Raw genomic sequence first — 21,164 nt, 5'->3', positions numbered from 1 at the left:
GTCATAAGTTGAACTCTAAAAAACAAAACCAGTTACGATTTTACTCCTCCAAAATTTTAAATACCAAACGTAGGAGACATAAAGTTGATTTTATTTCTTTAATTACGAAATCGTATATCCTATAAAGGACCGCACCCGGACTATAGCATACTTTTTTAAATGTAAAACATCAAAAACATGGGTTCGGCCGTTGAACGACCCTCATAACCTATGCAATCTGTATTATACAAACGTATTATTAAACAAATATGCTATGAAAAGATAAGAAATTTACTTTACCACTAAATATGCGTAGATTTAATCCAAAACAATTTAACAAACATCACTTTTTTGATAAAAACACGATAACACAAACAACGAACACATATCACACATACACATAAGCTCTACTAGTGTTGTAAATAACTAACTTAAATTGATTAATCGTAACTGTCACTAGTGCTTACAAACATTCAACATCGTAAGTCGAGAAATTTGAAATCGAAATGGAAATACAAATATGTACGCAAATTTAAAACTAATATGTAGTCATTAATTAAGAAAATTACCTCTTTTAACGAAAGAAATGAAGCGTAAAAAGAAATTATAAAAATCAATTTAAAGTTTTTATTTCCGAGCTGATAAGTTAGAGACCTTTTTAGATAAGGACTCTTATAATGAAACCCGCCCCGGTTTGTACGAATTCAATTATCTTCTTATACAAATTTTTAATTAGTTTAGATTGTAAATTATGTAATTGTTATTTATGTAAATACACGAAGAACATGTGACAGAAGAATTATAAAAAAATCGAAAAAGTATTTACATAAAATTAATAAAACTCATTATTTTAAAAATGCTGTCGAAAAGTTCTAAATTTTAAATTTCTATCTTCTGTATTATTGTATAATTCTTTTGTTTCATTCTCATTTCCCTTCATATTAAACTATCATGGAAATAATTTATTGATTACATAAAAAAAAATTATTGCTTAAATTCACTCATTTAACATTTTCTAATTATAAATTTGAAAGTACCATATAATTTTAAACATGAATTCGCAAGAACAACCAAAGAAATGCTATTGCGCTAGATGTTTCATGCAGATAGAGCCTGAAGATAAAGTGGACATCGAAGGTCAAAACTTTCATAGGCTTTGCAGTACGTGTTGTAAGTTGCTTTCTGCATTATTCATCATTATCATAGTTTCCGCTTAAAATAAAGTAGACAACGGCTGAAATTGTCAGTCACAATTCACTTTAAAATATAACATACAACATAAAAAAAAAATTAAAAAGAACGGTTATAGAATATGCCATTGGCATCCATAGATTTACTATCCTGTAATATTTTAAATACTGTCATTTCTTTCCTTTATAAATCTAGTAATATCTCATGACTTTTAGTAGCTATATAGGTATTATTTTCTATTGTAATCTTCCATAATTGAAATTACCTTAAAAAGTTGCTTTAAAAAGGTTTTTTTATTTTAAAGGTATTTGCCGAACTATCCCTACCTCCATTAAAATGTTTTACGGCCATGTGTTTTGTAACGAATGCTTCAAAACTCATGTCCTGACGAAATTTAGGGGGGAGAGTCCACGAATCCACTCGAATAGCTGGTGGATGCAGTGGGCACCTGGTACAAAACCTCATGAAGCTAAAGAGAGTACTGATGATAAGGATGCAGGTAAATACGAAGTCTTTACTACTAAAATGGTTTTTCTGTTATAAAATGTATCATAAGTCTTTAAGGGTCCAAACATTAATGACGATTGAAGTAATAGGTGTTCACATTTTTTAAACAAATTTCTTGGTTTAAAAAGTTATCGATTAAGTATTGCAGTTGCATTATATTTATTTTATGTAGTAACAGATCAAATGCATAAAATTCTACATTGAAACAGAAATGAAATCGCACAACGATGCAGAGAGCCAGCCCCGAAAATGCATCTGCGCACGATGCTTGCAAGCTGTGGACGAAAATAACAAAATGGATGTCGGTGGGCAGACCTTTCATCCACAATGCGCAAAATGCTGTAAGTTTTTAAAAAATTCGGATATTGCGAGTTGTCATGGAGTTTCGTCAGGATTTCTTAAGGAACTTATAATCATTTCACTCGGAGTCAAAAAATATTTTTTTAAATCTATTATATTCTTTTTTATTAACGCCGTCACTATACAATAATGTACACGAATATTATAAAGAAGGAAGATTTGTATTTTTGTGTGTATGCGTGTTTGTAATGAATAAACTCAAAAACTACTATGCCGATTTCATTCACATTCACCATTAGAAAGTTACATTCGCTCTGAGTAACATAGGCTATTATGTTTATTGCTAGAAAAGATTAGGGATCCTTACTAAAACTTTAGTAACGTAACTTAAGGTATAAAAAAATGCTATAAAATATTTTTCGCCGCGTGCGCTGCGTAAACTATTGGTGATAGTGTGGCGTCTGTAAATAAATATTGTAGGTACATATTCATCTCATAGCCCCTTGTCAACATCATTACTATCTTTTCCATCAAGTAGGTTAAATAAATTGGACATAGATATTTCACCTCTTTCTATCTTTCGGACTGTTCGTAGAGGCATGACAGCCATGTTTACTATTTACATTCATTTCTGCTATCATTCTCTCCATCTCGATCGCTCGCCTCTTACATTTCTAATTTCCGTTTTTATATATTATTTTCTACATATTTCTTTGTATATAATATTTACCTTCAGTATATAATATATGTGAATAGACAAAGTTAATTGATATACTTATTTCCTCCGAACAACTACAATAGAATAAAAGTATGTTTTACAATATTGAAGAAAATATCAATAAGTACAAAAAACTTCGCAATACTATATAATGTCCAACTATCATCGTTATGTCACAGTAACCACTTTTTAAAATGTTATAAAAATATCCACCCGTGCGAAGCCGGGACGGGCCGCTAGTTCTGATATATTTGAGAAGTCTTATCATCTATAAATACAATAATTTGTATTTTCTGTTATTCCTGTCTATGCTTGACTGGTACATAACGACATATGATTTTATCCCACCTTATACACTATTTAATTATATGAAAGGTCAATGAATAAATAAATAAATTTGTACTTACAGACTTTTGTCAAACAATACCAACAGAAAACCTAAAAATCTATTACGGACAAGTATTTTGCGAACAATGCTTCCACCGACACGTATTGAGCCGCAATAAGGACAATCCATCTGAGTTTTTTAGAACATGCTTCGAACAGTGGCAAAACAATAGCCAGTTTTCTGAAAATATGAGAGAATTTATGACTGGAAGGGGAGAGGCTGCGCCTTTTATCTTTATGATGCATGGATCACAGTCTCCGTTCTATAGGTGCGGGTCTGGACCACAAGACTGGTTTCTACCTAATGAACCTAGAAAATGCAAGTATTTTTGCTATATAATTATCTATTTTCAAATACTTTGAACAATTACAGTATCTTATACAGTTACATATCTTATACTTGCTTTATATACTATTACGGTGACAAACAAGCATACGGCCCTTCTAATGGTAAACAGAGTTACAATAGCCTATGAACACTTGTAATACTAGGGATGTCACGCGCGCGTTACTGACTCTTACGAAATTTTAAAATATATTGTATCACAACATAGTACAGTATATTGTTACCAAAAAAAGTGATTAGATAGAGTTTTTTCAGTTTTCTTTCTTGTTGCAAACATACTGGCAGCCACAAATTGTACACGATTTTTAAAAATCTTTTTATTTTATATTTAAATTTTCTCTTTTCAAATTGAATTGTCTTAGAAACGCTTCATTCTTATATGTGTGTACAGAAGTCGTCTTTTGTGTTCTGGACATAAAAAAGAGCATAATGTATAATTACTGCGTCACCACACAAATTATTTTGTGTGTATTTTATTACTTCATAATAATTTAAATGCACACAAATAATATGCATTATTTATTTCCATAGGTGCATAAAATGATGAAAAATTTCAGCTGCTACACCGGCCACCGTATCTGTTGGAGATGATTCTTTCGACACCTGGGACCTGTCTTTTGAGAATCGCACCGAAGTGTCCGACTTTCCTGAGACGAACACCATCATCGAAAATTCGGCTTACCATGAACATTTGATTGTGGCTGCAGCGGAAAAAATCGAAAAGCTGACAAAATACCTACATGAAAAACCTGTTGATAATAATCATCAAAAAAGCACGAAAAAATGGAAAAATTACATCGAATGCGACAAAAATTCATTGACGTCGGATTGTGATCAGTCTTATAATGGATGGGTCAATTTGGCTGACCCAAAAAAGTACAAGACTAATTTGGATTGTCCTAAGTGTCTGTGGCAGTGTGGTCCTATTTATGTAAACAGTAAATATTTGCGAAAAGATTATTGCGAAGAAAATTGCTCTTTCGAATAAAATGTATAGTGTCATTCAATTTTGTTTTTCTTTTAATCTGCGAATCCTTAATTGGTATGGTTAGATACTGTAGTGGGTATGGAAATATTGGGATACCTAATTATAGCCAAAAATACAAAACATTAGTGTACTTAATACTATTTCACTTTGCTGGCTCTTGTACAACATCTTTTAATTTGTGTTTTACTGAACAATTCTAATTTCGTCAAATATTCGTAAGATATTTGTGTAGAAGTAATCTATACAGAATGTGTGACCGTAATACATATGAGAGTGAACAGATACACAATGACAAAGACCTGAAAAAAGATACCAGATTATATTATATATGTTATGTGCACTATTATTACCAGCCGGCGATCATTGTTCTGTACTAAAAACTAGACCACTCGAAAAACATATTTCCTTGCGGGGCCATCTATTGGGTACGAATATATTCTTTTCTTGGACGTTTCAATGAATACTATGTCTATATTTTTTTCTTGTCAGAATAAATGAACAATATACAGTTACCACGCTTGGCAACACAAAACTTATGGAAAAGGCTTATGTTCAGCTATTAAGGACAAGTTAAGGACAGTTAAGGGCTGATATAATAATGATATTATTAAAAACAATGCAATGATTTCAGAGATTAGTGTAAACGAACATCATATCACAGATTTATTTTTATTTGAAAGAAAAGGCTTGCATATAAAAAAATAGAGATTAATGACATTCAGTTTCCTCTGACTAGCCCGCAAGCGACTTGGTTTGAAGATAAGAATTTAACGTACAATATATTCCACTATACGTTCGAAAGTTTTGTGTATAAGTAAATTTTGCTTCTACTTCATTGCCCATTTTTTATTCATGTTCATTGATTATATTTTCTCCCACGATACCAAAGTTTTTTTATTTATTATACTTTGATCTTAACCAAAAGGCCGAAGAGCGATAAAAGGATATTTTTGTATTTAAGTCATATTTCTTTTAGTAATTTTTATTACAGAAAATATTTTATTATATAATTTGTCATAAGAAAATATACAATTACTTTTTAATTATGAATGTTGCACAAAAAGAATTTTTTTTACAAAAAAGGTTCTATTGTAGCAATATTTACAATAATCTTTCTAAGACATAAAAAATAAAATCGAGAAAAAGGAAATATACATAATTATTTTTCTGGCAACTCTTATTTAATTACTGATTACTGGCAACAGTATAGTATAACTGTCAAATTTGCTAAACAACAGTTTACAGGCGTGGCTATTTTATTTTTTTCTACTATAAAATCAATTTTCTAATTAGAAATATTACTCCTAAATGAAAGAAGAACAATATTAGTTATATCTCCCTTCATGTTTTACAAGTGCATCTTAAGGTTGATGCTGTTTACACTATCTACTAATCTCGATTCTGTAGGGGTTTAACTTTAGAAATATAAACGAAATTTGCTGTTTAATTCAAAATGTATGGAAGAAAGACGCCGTCTACTTACCGTTCCACACCGTCTGTATACTCACATTACACCGGGAAGTAAGTTCAGTGTTAATGCTATTAATTATTTAATTCTGTAGCCGGACTATATTTTGATACTTTCTCATTGAATTTTCAAATAAGAATTTAATGTATATGTTTAACTTCTTTATTAATAAAATTTTCTTATTGCTGCAGTACATATGAATGGCATGCCTATTATTTTCTAAGTTATATTTAAATAACAATTATTTTTGTATTAGATCTGTTTATCCAGTTTCTTTTTTATATATACATTAGTTTTTTTTTATGGATGAAAATGGAATGGTAACCCCGCCTGCGATAACTGGATACGCTGGCAGAGCACCAGTGAAGGGTGATAGATGAGAATGAAAACAGGCCAGTTAGCCCATCATTATGAATTCATCAGGAATTAACCATGATAGTTTACAGGGGGAGGAGGTCGACCTGGTTGGGTATATTGCTAGCAATGGGATTCTCAGTCTCCATTACTAACAATCCCTTTCCCTCCCATATATAGATTAGTTCACATATAGTTTATATATAGATCAACTGTTTATTTGATAGTGCCAGCAATGGATAATCAGCTTTACATACAAAAATAGCTTATATTTACCCTTCTAAGCTCTGGAGGTATAAAATATTGTCAAGGTGTGAAGGTGAACTGTCAAGAATATTATGTATACTGTTATGAGTTGTGTCAACAAGGAGTGGGTCCATTTAAAAAAAAACAAAAATTTTTTGCTCTTGATTTCTATGCTAAAAAAAACCTGCCAGGGATTAAGAAGTTACATATATATGGTATGAAGTGTCTAAATGTGACAGTATGTAATTAAAAATATTTATGAATGAAAGGAGATATTAAACATTTTTTTTTTGCAGGTCAACATCAAATCTTCGTTCAACAAAATCTGTGAGATCTCTCCGAGTGCCATGGTACCAGAAGCCTATACTGCATGATGCATTTTTTTTAGACCTACAGAGGGGCTCGCTGCTCACAGGATTTATTTCTCTTGTAAGGCACCCTTTACTTCCAGCATTTTCATATGCCTTTTACTCACAGTTACTTTCAAGAACATCTATTTTAGTTAAAAGAAGAACAACAAAATTACAATGAATATAGTAAAAATGTACATAAATAAGAAATACCTAGAAGATGTTATTTGTAGGACAGTAAAATGAAAAGAAGTTGGGTTGAAAGAAAATGTGGATGCAAAGAAAGAAAAAGATATTTGGGTATATAAAGTAATGTGATGACAGCTGTGATGAAAGTAACAATATGAGATATTTTACATACATACACTTCACCAGTTTTAATTTTATAAATTTGTATTATTTGCTCTAACTGCAGAGATAGAATATTTTTAACCCAATAAAAAAAATACAGACATTAGGTAGTGATAATGTTGAATCAGCTAGTAATCTATATATGTTAATGAATCTTTATTTTTCTTAGTCACACTGTAAATTGAGAATGACTTAACCAATTTTGTTAATTTTTTATAAGTTTTCTAATACTTTGTAGAAGTTTTTGATGGAAAATTATGCTGAAAATTGAAAATACTTTATGACCGTTTTAACTTTGCACATTTGACAGATCATTTAACAGGACAGTGTCTGTTAGATCAGCTAATTGTATTTATTCACTACTTTACACCAAGTCCTGTGTAGTGTATACAGAAATAATAATTTGCTAAAGGCCTGTATGAATATACTAGCTATTACCTACAATTTTGTCTGCACAACTAGAATATATTTAATAACTGGGATAAAGAGTACCTTATCCTTCTCCATCCTATATGGTATGTGTATACCAAATTTTATAGTCGTCCTTATTATAAAAGTTTATAAAGTATTTAGGTATTATAAAGTAACAAACTCAGTTTCACATTTATACTATTTAATGTACGTATATGTATATAATAATAAGAATTCTAATATTCCGATTTTAATAATGATTTTATTTATACTATAGAAACAATATTGTTATCAGGTATTTGTATATTTTTTTTTTTATTTTTGTTCCAGTTCATATCTCTGTTCACATTTGCACAGAGCATTTTTGACCTGTACTGCTTGGGGATGGCATCACCTGGCTCCGTACACTATGGCTACTATGTTCTTAGTTTCCAATTTGTCTATGTTGGTAGTGCACCAGGTAAGATTTGTTATAATCTTTTATAATAAAAATGATATCAATATGGGGAAAATTACGAATGTCTTGTAACTTGGCAAATTTATTTACTATTTATTTACCTTCATTCTACATGCTTAGTTAAGAGTTATTAAGTCATAGTGTCTTTTCAAAAACTTGACCACCTCTCCATTATTTTCCTTTGCATAGTTTATGAGTATATAAAAAAAGTTGGACAAAATCTGTATGTCACAATACATTAATAATTTACTTGGTGATTCCTTTATTTGGTGTGGCAAGTGTTCATGAGATGCAGTGGCTGCTTACCAGCAGAAATACCATATTTGATTGCTGTGTATTGTCTTAAAGGTAACAATGTCTTTGAAAAATTATTAGGAAATGATGGAAAGTTAAAAAAATTTTACAGAAAAGTTGTAGCTGAATTACTGGATTAATTCTGTGCATGTATACTTGTTTTTTTTTTTGTGTAAAATAAACATTCAAATTACAAAGCTACTTGATATATATATTTTTAATTTGTGTTAACAATTATTACACATTTATGTTAAATTTTTTCTCTATTCCAGTCCGTAATGTTCTCATCGTGTTTGCATTATTTTCTTGGATTGGTTCTGTCGCGGTACTCATAACTAGCATTATCCTCATTAATGCTCTAAGAAAGGTAATTTATTTAACGTTTAATAAATAATTTATAATGTTTTTACATAATATTATTAAAATTTGGACTCATCTCTTGTTTACGCTTGTTCATATTTCATTCAATGTATTTGCTTTTTGTATTTGCACATCATATTCACTCACCCATTCATTTCATTCACTCATGCTGCCATCCTGTAGTTAGTTCAGCAGGCTAAAAACAAGGTACAAGTATATAATAATAAAACATAAAATTAAAACTAGATGTAGTCTCATCTCTTAATGGTTTATGCACATGAGATCTCTGTTCTTATTGCAGTAAGCAATATAATAATTAAATACTAGCTACTATCATATGGCTTTGCCTATCTGAATTAGGTTAAATGGTATTTTATTTGTCTACAATATGATCTGTTTTTATACCAAATTTCCAGAACTGTTTTATGTTCAAGATAATTGACAATTTTATCTCTCAAGTTGGAGCAAATAAAACACGTTTATAAATTTTCATTAAAATCGATTGAGTTTCAGAGATTAGCATGACTGAAAACAAGGACAAAGAATTTTTACATATTAAGGCAAAAAACCTAAACTCTAAAATACTACATGCACAGAAATGGGCATAGGAATGGGAGTAAGTATGGAAAACTCATTCTATGGTAAAACCTGATTATAATTTTCAGGAACACGAAAAACGGATAGTGCCGTGGCTGTATACATTTGGCGTATTCATATTGTTTAGGACTGTGGCATTTATATTCGCTTCTATAGTGAATGACATGATTTTTGCCTACAATATCCTGATGTGCCTGTGTTGGATTGTCTTCTGCGTGTGTGGTGTCTATGGATGGGTGCTCGTGTACAGTCTATATTTGGAGTTGGCGGACTTGACTAAACTGGAGGATTTGGCTCATTTAAGGGTGAGTTTTTTAGTGTAATGGTAATTCCTCGTTATGCTGGCGGGGTACCAGTGAACAATGATATATGAGAATAACGTTATGTCGTTTGGCCATTTTATCCTGACATAGCATGGGCTATCCCTTCCTTTCCTGTGGGTGTCGTAAGAGACGACTAAAGAAACTTAATGGTAGAATGATGGACAGCAGCATCCCCCTAAAAGGCTAACTGCAGTTGCCAATCCACTAAGTGTGGCAATTACTGGTAAAATTCTCTTAAGAGGAAGGCTTATGTACAGCGGTAGACAGTTGATGGCTGAAATGATGATGATGAAGTCATTTCAGTCGACCCGTTGTATGGTGGAGATATATAGAGGGTAATTTCAAAGGGATACTATCAATGGGACTATGCATTACTAACAATCCGTTTTTCAAATGTTGCAGTTTATGGTATCTTTATAGCAATTTGTTTAGTAACTTTTTTACATCTATTTTATTATATTTTTAAATATGATGGCCAATCGAATATTTTCTTTTTTATTCATTATATAGATGGGCACAATGGCCTCACTCAATGCTTCCCTGGCTGGCTCGCGCCCTACCACCCCCCACAGCACAGTGTCCACAATGCCAGCGTCACAAATATGATATGAGAAAAAGAAAGAAGATACATCCCTAACTGTACAGCCTGAGAACACTCGAGAACTAGACAGCGCGGACGAAGCTACCCCATTGTCTATAGAAGGTTCTCTGGAAACGCCTGTGTAGTGATCAATTAATATAGATTAGTTATAGAGGGCGCTTCACGTAAGGCTGGTAATGTCGAGTTATCTGTCAAATTATAAAAAAACATTTTGGGAAAATTATTTACAATGTCTCATAAAGGCAGTGCGCTAAAATGTTAATAACGTAAATGATCCTTATTGGACTGTTTGACTTTCTATATGCTATAATTACGAGTAGATCTGGTTTCTGTTATCATACTTTGTTTTTACTTTATATTGAATAATTTGACAATAAGTCTAGATATTGCCATTATTACAGTAAGCAGCCTCTTTTTTAAATTATATATTTGACTAAACTATAACACAAACGTGAACGAGATAGCATTATATTTGCACTTACAGACTGATATTGTTTGTAATGAATATAAGTAGGACATATTTTAGTAATATATATAGTGCATTTTTAACTCTTTCTGTAAATGTTACCTATATTTTGGTCATTGATTGGCCAATTTAAATCTTAGAAGCAGTCTCCCAAATATTTCACCATCAGTATTACTGATAACATGTTTTGATTCATATTGCATATTAAACCCATCGAACGCAATAGTGTAACGCGCGGTAATACCTACTTCTCCGTGCTCAATACCCCATGTTCACCCACCAGATAATACAATGATGCACGTACATATGTATTAGCGCCATTCTCGCATTACTGACTGCGTATTCCGTGTGTGCATGCTCGAGATAGCAGAGCATGTATATATTTTATATACAAGTACCCTCACAAATACCACAGGCGCTTTAATAATTCACTGTAGAACAGTGTGGTATAATTGATTCCATTTTGTCGTCACGATAGGAATATATGAAATTGTAAGCACTAGTTTTTATATTTCTATGCGTGTTCACGATATTATCCGTCCATCTAATCATCTGGGGCTTGAATTTTGGCTACATCCTGTCAAGATTTTATTTTATAAATGGAAGATGGATAAATAAGCTTGTAGATCCTCAAAGCGAACAGTCCTGTTCACCAAAGCTTTCTCACATCTCAAAGTATTAATGATAGCTAAATGAATCTACTAAAATTAGTCGCGGAATACCTAATTGATTATCTTCACTTGTATCACAGAGCACTGGGCCCCTAACTTTTAAAGGGCTATGCACACGTTTTGACTGTAGATAAAATGTCTTTGTGTAATGTACCTACTTGCATAACATGTGTGCGATGTACCATATAATTTTAGGTGTTTTATTATAACGGAACTAAAATATACGCAAAAGATTCCGCCGTCGATTTTAAATGCCTGGGCAAAATAGGCAAATATTTTTTTACACCACCAAAAGAACCCTTGATCAGATCTATTTTAATAAATTTAATTTTTATATGACTTACAATGTTTGTGGTAGACAACATAATTATTTTAACCCAACGATATATATCAACAACTTAAGTATTACATGTGCCCATAATAAAAAAAATGAGTAATATGTAGGATTTACACATTGGGGATATCATGGCAAGTGCCCACAAGCACAAACAGAACACGGTCTTTGGTTCGGCTTAAGACTTGGGCCTTAAGAAAACTTAAGTCTTGTAATTACGAATATGTATGAGTATAGCATTTGTAGAGACTTGGGGCTTGCGGCAAATGCCAATCGTGTAAATCCAGCATAAGGTTAGTAAAAACTGAGGACAATGTGTGACGTCACATAATTTTTTTTGGTCGCATAATTGAATATTTTTATTTACATTGGCAATAATAATAAATTGACCATGTGTATTAGGAGTAATCATAATCAATATGCATTTACTGATTATCCAGTGTGCGCCATTCCTAACAACAGTTACGTTACACATTTTTCGAGGTTATGTGTCACTAATTAAAAAAAATAATTTAATAATAATTATGATTATTTATAAATTAGGATTAAGTAATACATATTTCTTTGTCGAATGCCCTTATTTGTTATGGTAATTCCGTCCATGGTTTTTTTACCATTAATTTTTTATTTTAAAAAATAATTTCCTTTACTATCTAGCTTTATTTGTGTGTTTAAAAGTAATTAATAAGATTTCTTACTTAATGTTATGTTATCTATATATTATTGTACAAGTAAAACGTGTCAAGAATCTCTTATATATGGATATATGCATTTTTTTAGATATTTGGAAACGAGAAACATATTAAGTTTATAAAATTCCTGTTTTATATATATACATAGACATAGTCAAAAAATGAACATAAGTTTTAAAAATAATACTGCAATAATTGTTTGTTATTCATACCAGAATGGTGTAAAATTTATTTTGTAATGTAATAAATTTTATTTTAAGTTTAAATTTTATGATAAAAAGAAGAATATTAGTTTGATAACAACATACGCCAATATAACATGATTGTTACTTACCAATAAGCTACCTATACTTAATACATTCGTAACATACGAGTATAGCTTATGCATTTGTTAAACTATGGCGTATTGACAGTAGATATTTTCCTATGGTCCCCCAGTCTTTCTAATTCCTGAGAAATTTAAGGGAAAATTACATGAATGGTAACACATAAACATTGGCGTGTTTAGAATCACTATCCAGGGGTTCTTGCCTCTTAAAAAAAGGAGCAATATGTACTCTCTGACAAATATGCGAAGCATTTCTTGTATCCTAAGTTGGGAGCTAATGTTTATTTAAATCTGCTTTAAATTTCACTTGCAAGATTTTTAATCAGAGACTTATACATACAAATGTGAACTGAATAATTAGCTTGTGAAATTACAACTATTTAAATGGAGACCTCATTCAGTTTTGCTGTCCCAGTGATCAAAGATTACAGCATAGTAAAGCATCATGAGTTAACGAATGATCAATAAAGTAACAAATGTTTGTGTATATATTTTTTTAAATGTGCAATGAATGCGTGGGCAGCCAACACCGAAAATTGTTCGTTGATTTTCTTCGAACCAGTGATTTTGCTGTATAAAAAAATTGGTCGCGTTTTTATTTTAGTTTTTAATCAATATAAAGAAAGAAAATCAGGTTATAATCTTAAATTGCACATGGCACATGAGTATGCCATAGGTGTATTGAGTGGAGGGTGGCCCGATGGCCCGTACCCTCCCCAGAATTCACTGATGCCCACCCCTGGATACAAGCGAAGCTTTCAGCTGTGCGCAGAGATGTCTGATAGTAAATAATTGTGCTTTCAAGGCTCCCCCCCCCCCATTCCTAACTCATAAACAAACTTAAGTACGCCAATTCATATTAAAGCACTTAGCACCGAACTATGCTCATATCTTTATTGGACTTTATAATTGTGCCTTTTCAGTGCCTTGTCCATCTATACGCACAGTTATTAACTAGTACTGCCGTTAGTATTAATATAAGATTTATATATTTTTGTATGGACTTATAGTCAATGTCCAACGCCTACATCTCACCCCTAGAATGTAAATTGTACTGAATAGTGATGTAATTATACCGTCCGTCGTGTTGTACACGTGTTTTAACCATAATTATACAATGTACCCAATAAAATTTACCAAACAAAATAATTTTGTTTTTATTTGATCCTCTAGGAATCAAAGAAGACAATGGGAAGCCATTGGGGTCAATTCTGAGTAGGCATGGGAATATGGATACCAATCCGATATCTATATATTGGGTTTCTCTGGACATTGATGACTTAAAAAAGGTCATCACCGATTTCGATATCGTCCATATCTGTCGGATATCTATTTTCGAATATAATAAAAGTCTGTTATACGATATTATTTTTTGGATAACTGACTTAACATATTCGTTATTGGACCAGGATATAGATATTGTAATTAGATATATAGATATTGCTATATATTACCTATTCCTGATTCTGAGATACCATTTCTCTAAACTTATCTCTTAAATTGAAATTTCTATTTAATATCACAGCGAAATCTTTATTGTAAGGACCAATTTGTTCTAATTTTCTAATAGATTTAAGGCAAAATTGTTATAATTTTAGTATATCCATAAAACAGAAACTTCGTATAATTATCAAATTAAAATATGTCAAGAGACAAGTTTACTGAAATAACATCTTAGAATCGACACCATTGCTAGTAATGAGGTTTCAGTCAGTTTGCTTCTATAAACTATCGTCGTGAATTTGCCACGATGGGCCAATTGACCTGACTTCAAGCTCACCCCGTCAGCGTATACCGATAGCGCAGGCGGGGTTACCATTCCATTATCATACATTAAAAAAAAGACTTCAACCTCGGAGGGGGAGGGGATTGTTAGTAATAGAGACTAAGTGCCTCATTGCTAGCAAGAATTCAACCAGGTCGACCTTTACGTTGTTCCCTCTGGAAACCATCGTGCTGAATTCCAGGCTTATTTATTACGATGGTCTAACTGACCTGCCTTTTCGTCATCACCTATCTCTCACTAGTGCCCCGCCGGCGTATATTGTTAGTTACCATTCCATTGTCATCCATTAATCCTTAAAAGCCTGATTTTTTAAATCTAATTAAAAAATATATAAGTGTACCCTTTACTGTGCTTACTAATGGGGAAAAATAGTAAAAAAAAAACAAAACGAAGTTTTTATATATTTATTTTGAAAAAAACATTTGGTAACATGTAAACAGCCAAATATTAAAATAAAATCGATTGTAGGCGTCCAATGCGATTTATAACCCCGGTATCAAATTTGAAACTTCAGGTATTTACGGGTTAAAGTCTTCAACCTCACGGTTTCATCCTTTACTGGTGCTCCTGTATTGTACGCCCTTAGTATATTGTTGGAAATAGTAGGTGAGGATAAAAGCAGGTCAGTTGACCCATCGTGACGAATTTAACAACTACTAACCACGATAGTTTCCAGGGGGAACTGTCACACAGTTCACTTGATAGGGTATATTGTTAACAAGAAGGCAGTTAGACCCCATTATTTACAATCCCTTTACCCCTGGAGAAACATTGTTAGCAATACGCAACAACGCAACCTCCTCACGGTCGTCCTGAAAACCATCGTTGTTAATTTTTTTTACTTCGTCTTCCATCACTCACTAATATCCCTCCACATCCACACCGATAGCGTAAACGGGGTTATTTATTTTTTATTTATTTATTTTACACTTTATTGCTCCAAGTAAAAAGAGAAATAACAAATAAATACAGTAAATATTAATGAGAAGTGATACAAAAGGCGGCCTTATCGCTAAGCAATCTCTTCCAGACAACCTTTGGGTAGAGGACATTAAGAAAAAGACAAAGGGTAGGTGGCGCACTATTATATAAATATTATCATATACAAACATATATACATGCATACATACATACACATATATATATAATATATACACAATTAAATATATACATAACATACTACAACAGCACACATACAACAGAAAAAAAAATGACGAAGGAAAACGAAGAGACCGTTCCATTTTATCCTAATTATACTATAATTACTAATATTACTATATCATCCACTTAAAATATGTACTTGTACTTATACGTAAACTACCATATGAAATATTCCCTGGCCACTTCTATTTACTGACTCCTTGCGATATATTTGAAGTCGTCACTCCATCTGTGTTTGCCTGTACAGTGTCGTAACTCTAGAACCTTTCTTCCCAACCGGTTACCAGTTCTGCAAGCTATGTGATCAGCGAACTGCCATTTCTACTTCCTTAAACTACCATATGAAACATTCCCTGGCCATTTCTATTTACTGACTCCTTGCGATATATTTGAAGTCATCACTCCATCTGTGTTTGCCTGTACAGTGTCGTAACTCTAGAACCTTTCTTCCCAACCGGTTACCAGTTCTGCAAGCTATGTGATCAGCGAACTGCCATTTCTACTTCCTTAAACTACCATATGAAACATTCCCTGGCCACTTCTATTTACTGACTCCTTGCGATATATTTGAAGTCATCACTCCATCTGTGTTTGCCTGTACAGTGTCGTAACTCTAGAACCTTTCTTCCCCACCAGTTACCAGTTCTGCAAGCTATGTGATCAGCGAACTGCCATTTCAACTTCCTTCGGGTAGGGGGAAAAGGATTGTTAGCAATGGAGTTTGATAACCCCATTGCTAGCAATATGCCCTATTAGGTCGACCTACACGTGGTTCCCCCTGGTAACCATTGTGAACAATTCTTATTGAATACGTTACGATGGGCTAACTGACCTGTTTCATCCTCACTTAACATTCTTCACAGTTGCCCCGCCGGTGTATACTGATAGCGCGGGCGGGGTTACCATTCCATTATCACCCATTAAAAAAAAACTTCCTTCGGGTTACTGTAGGTACATTTCAATAGCCTTCGGGCTATATCAGTCACTGATTCTTCTATGGATGCCCTCATTTCGGATTCTAATCACGCAAAGAAATTCCAGCCCTCTCCATAACTCGCTGAAAAACTTGGAACTTCTACATATGGCTAACATATATAAAATTATCTACTCTTTTTTAGTTTAATGCGTGCGTTTATATATAGAATAATAAGTTATTAATACAACTGTATTCTTAGCAGCACGTGGATATAAATTATGAAAACGTGGTGGCTTGCTTACGTCATTCTAGAAGCTTCATAATACCACTGGTAAAACTGTAATGTGAGAAAATGGACTTTATGCTACTTTATTATAAGATAACTTTTAAACTATGGTCCAGTGGTAATTTTTAAGGTAACGTCAAAAAAGATGAAGTTTTCAACCCCTCTGATTTTTTTATTTAGTATACTCTGTGTACATGGTACTGCTCATGTCTATAGGCGACGGTTACCACTTTCCATCAGGTGGGCCGTCAGCTTGTTTGCCATTGTAAGTTGTATAAAAAAAAATTAAAATTGATATTAAGTGGTAACCGTCACTTATAGACATGAGCAGTACCATGGACATAACAGAGTATACTGTTTCGTCCATGATACCTCCCATGCGTTGCCATTCCTGAGGACTCAGATATTATTCCTCTGTACCCTGTAAATTCACGCCAAATAAATACTTCGTAACTTCAGACTTCAATGTTTATTACTACTAGTACTAAAGCGCCCACGAGGTAAGAGTATTCCTTTTTAAAAGGCCGGCAGCACACCTGCAATGCCGCTGGTGTTGTGGGTGATCATGGGCGGCGGTAGTCACTTACCATCAGGTGAGCCGCATGCTCGTTTGCTCCCTGTGTTGTAAAGAAAAAAGAGGTGCTTGTCTAGGGCCCTCTGGGCATTTAATCCGCCTCTGTGTAGTATAACTATTTTAAAATAAATTTGGGACAATCCAGAGACCATATCATTCAAATAACAAAAGGCCTGCTTTTTAGTATTGGATTATATACAGTAGCAAAGACTTTGAGTAGAGTATCATCATAAAAATTTATATAGGTACGAATATGGTAAATACCATAATCTCGAATAAAACAATTTAAAATATAATAAGTAATTATACAATCTAAAGACAATACGTGGGAACTATTTGCCTCAGTACGCGAAAATGAAGGCATTATCTTACACATTTCGTGTATTATGTTTATGTTATTCTTATGTATCTAAGAGATTTTTTAATAGATGATAATGGAATGGTAACCTCGCCTGCGCTAGTAGTATACGCTGGCGGAGCTCCAGTGAGAAATGAAAGGTAAGAATGACGAGGCAAGTCAGTTACTTTATCGTGATAGATACACCTGGAATTCAGCACGATGGTTCCTAAGGGGGACCACGTGGAGGTCAACCTGACAGGGTATTTTGCTAGCAATGCAGTTGATAATCTCCATTACCAATAATCCTTTCTCCTCTAATAATAGGTCAGGATAAAGTTAATCCCTATCATGGCAGAATTAAGTAAAACAATAAGTTATAGGCGAAAAAACATTATACTATCTTTCCTGTTTTGGGTGTAGAAAGACACTTGACCTTGTTACGACTTATGTCAATCCCATACAATTTCTATTTCCTATAAGCAATAACCTTTAGGAGAATATTTCCTTGGTTAAGCCCTCAGGCGCTTTTTTTATGGGTGAAAATGGTATGGTAACCCCGCCTGCGCTAATGGGCTACGCTGGCAGAGCACCAGTGAAAGGTGATAGATGAGAATGAAAACAGGCCAGTTAGCCCATCATGATGAATTTATCAGGAATTAACCATGATAGTTTACAGGGAGAACCGCGAGGAGGTCGACCTGGTTGGGTGTATTGCTAGCAATGGGATTCTCAGTCTCCAATACTAACAATCCCTTTCCCCCCAAGTCAGCCCTCAGGCGTTAAAGTATATTTCTTTTCTTTTATTATATTAGTCGTTAACTGTCCCCTGCTGGACATAGGCTACCCCCATAAGGGGGGTTTTGCTAGTAGTAGCCACGCTTGGCAGGCGGGACGACAACACCAGTTAGGCTTTGGTAATGTTTTAAAAGGGACTCTGCTGCCTATTCCTCGACCGTTAAATCCCCTTCATTACCTCTTCCGACACCCACAGGACAGGAAGGGATCAACTATGTGTAAGGTGTTATAGGTACTTTCTGTTTCCTACACGTAATTTACTTCGATAGTGTAGGGGTCAAAACAACGCATCATTTTCTAATTATAACAGGTTTGTTTCCCACATCATCATCATTTCAGCCATTATCCGTCCACTGCTGGACATAAGACTCCCCCATAGACCCCCATAAAGATCGGTCCTGAGCCACCTGCGTCCACTGACTCCCTGCAATGCATTTCAGGTCGTCACTCTATCTAGAGGGGGTTCGTCCTACACAAAATACATAATTATTATTTATGAGTATTTCTGTTTGTATAAATTTAAATGGTGTTTTTTTTATCGTAGGTAGTACTCTTTACTCGTATGTATCTACACCATATTCATATATTTTATATGTATACATATTTATATGCCATATATTTACCTAAGTCACTTACCATCAGGTGAGTTGCATGCTCGTTTGCTCCCTGTGTTGTAAAAATAAATACTCGTACCCATAATAACTACCCATAATTCTGTTTAGTATGGGACTAGATAGCGCTGTGTAATATGACCAGAGGGCCTACCAAGAAATGATTTTCGAAATTTCGGAGCCGAACGAAACTAAAATTTGATGTTAAAATTCTATAGTAGGTACATACCGTTTAAAAATATTAAACATATTAAAATATCGTTCCTTTGTACTTTTATGACAGGATTTATGACGAACGAAATGTTAAGTTTCGTTTATTGAGCTGAATTCAGTATGAATGAAAACACGACATTCAGTCCGAAAATTCGGAATATCATTTCATGGTAGACCATAGAGACATAGAGACATAGTTTAATTTTTTTTATACTGTATTCCGTGGCTTTACCCGCTGGAATCAGTATATAATGTATCTTATGTGTTAAGTTAGGATATAGCCTACTCGTGTAAAAGTCATTCAATAGTTTTTGTGTGAAAGACTAACAAATATCTATCCTCACAAACTTTTGCATTTAACATATTATGGTAGGAATGTCCATGCAGTCAAGTAATACACCATCAATGATGGGATATAATTAGACAAATAGGAAGGAAAGGGATTTGTTAGTAATGGAGACTAAGAATCCCATTGCTAGCAATATACCCAATTAGGTCGACCACCTAATTCGGAAAACGCGGTTTACGGTGGAAACCGCGTTTCCCCCCGGAAACTATAACGGTTAATTCCTGATGAATTAATCATGATGGGCTAACTGACCTGTTTTTATTCACAGCTATCATCCCTCACTGGTGCTCTACCAGCGTATACCGTCACCAATCCGTTTCACCCATCAAAAAAAATTAGACAAATAGACATGAATCTGTTGCAAAACTGTTTCTCTGCCTCAAAAAACAATTCCTTACACAACTTTATTACAGACATACAGACATCACTCAAGCAGCGGCTGAATTTTTAAAATTCATATTAATAATCTAACATTCCGGTCACGACCTCCTCATAGTACATGACGTCATTGCAAACGTCACGAGGTGTCATGCATCATTTAGGCAGTTGGTTATTTTCGCCCCACAAATTATCGCGTCGGTACAAAGTTTGACATTTCTAAATAAAAATAAACTTTTACCCATCCTTAGGCCACGTTTGTATCGTTTTGTTGACGGAATAGATTCTAAATTATATTGTGATTATAATCATTAACGATCATCGACTGATATTATTGAAAATTAAACAAAATAAGTATCCTATAGCCCAGGGATGCTAACTGGTCGATTGCGACAATTAATCCAGTTGATCCTGGCAAAGCCAAAACGTATACGTAATATTTCAATAATCTAGCGGAAGATGCTCAGACGCAATGCTCACACTAATATAAATAAATAGTTATTAAGAATAATTTTCAGTTTTATGTCTTCCCTCTTAATAAAATAAGAAATACTACAAAGCTACATAATTGTGTACTGAATTACATATCGCACAGGATTTCGTCAGTAAACAGTGGATCTTGGATCTAGTCAAGTCGGCCACCCCTGCTATAGCCCATTTCGCCACCGTATTCCTCCTCAAGGTGTAGTAAGAGCCGACTAGTTAGTACAATGTATCAATGAATATGATTGTGTCCCACAAAACATGCACTTCAGTTGTGGCAAAACCAGTTATTTTGATTTAAAACTAAACTACTGAACCGAGTTTGATAAATTTTCCATGGGACCAAACTGTAAGTATATCCTTTCAGATAAAGTAAGAATTTTCCAAGTCGATTTACAACTGACAGAGTTATGAGGTCTAAACAAAATAAAATACAACCGTATTGAGAACGTCCTTCTTTTTGAAGTCGATTGAAAAAAAAAACTTACCAGAGGGAAACTTTATACAAAGGTCGTCCGCTGGGTATCTCTGTGTGTTTTTGCCATGAAGAACA

General features: G+C 33.5%; 3 protein-coding genes across 6 annotated transcripts in view; 2 read left to right on the top strand and 1 right to left on the bottom strand.

Moving 5' to 3' along the window:
* LOC113514567 (protein diaphanous) overlaps positions 1-395 on the bottom strand; it is a 49,505-nt gene extending 49,110 nt beyond the window's left edge. For all 4 annotated transcript variants that reach the window (XM_026898664.3, XM_026898667.3, XM_026898669.3 and 1 more), the window contains exon 1: positions 280-395. The gene's annotated coding sequence lies outside the window, so the exon portion shown is untranslated. The remainder of the gene's footprint in view (positions 1-279) is intronic.
* A 403-nt stretch (positions 396-798) lies between these two features.
* Positions 799-4,435, top strand: LOC113514450 (uncharacterized). Its single transcript, XM_031908193.2, has 5 exons — positions 799-1,149; positions 1,475-1,669; positions 1,887-2,018; positions 3,105-3,401; positions 3,986-4,435. The coding sequence occupies exons 1-5, from the start codon at positions 1,032-1,034 to the stop codon at positions 4,414-4,416; spliced, it is 1,173 nt and encodes a 390-aa protein (XP_031764053.2). The 5' UTR covers positions 799-1,031; the 3' UTR covers positions 4,417-4,435.
* Positions 4,436-5,639: 1,204 nt separating this feature from the next.
* LOC113514380 (uncharacterized) lies at positions 5,640-10,659 on the top strand. The gene is made up of 6 exons (XM_026898458.3): positions 5,640-5,937; positions 6,781-6,913; positions 7,927-8,056; positions 8,620-8,714; positions 9,373-9,609; positions 10,138-10,659. Exons 1-6 carry the CDS (start codon positions 5,870-5,872, stop codon positions 10,231-10,233), a joined length of 759 nt encoding a protein of 252 aa, XP_026754259.1. The 5' UTR covers positions 5,640-5,869; the 3' UTR covers positions 10,234-10,659.
* Positions 10,660-21,164: the final 10,505 nt, after the last annotated feature.

The sequence above is a fragment of the Galleria mellonella genome, unplaced genomic scaffold, assembly GCF_026898425.1.
Source record: "Galleria mellonella isolate WM207_F2 unplaced genomic scaffold, CSIRO_AGI_GalMel_v1 utg172, whole genome shotgun sequence".
In the NCBI taxonomy this organism is placed as follows: Eukaryota; Metazoa; Arthropoda; class Insecta; order Lepidoptera; family Pyralidae; genus Galleria; species Galleria mellonella.
Note: the sequence above shows the minus strand (reverse complement) of the source record. Positions and strands in the feature narration are given on the sequence as shown.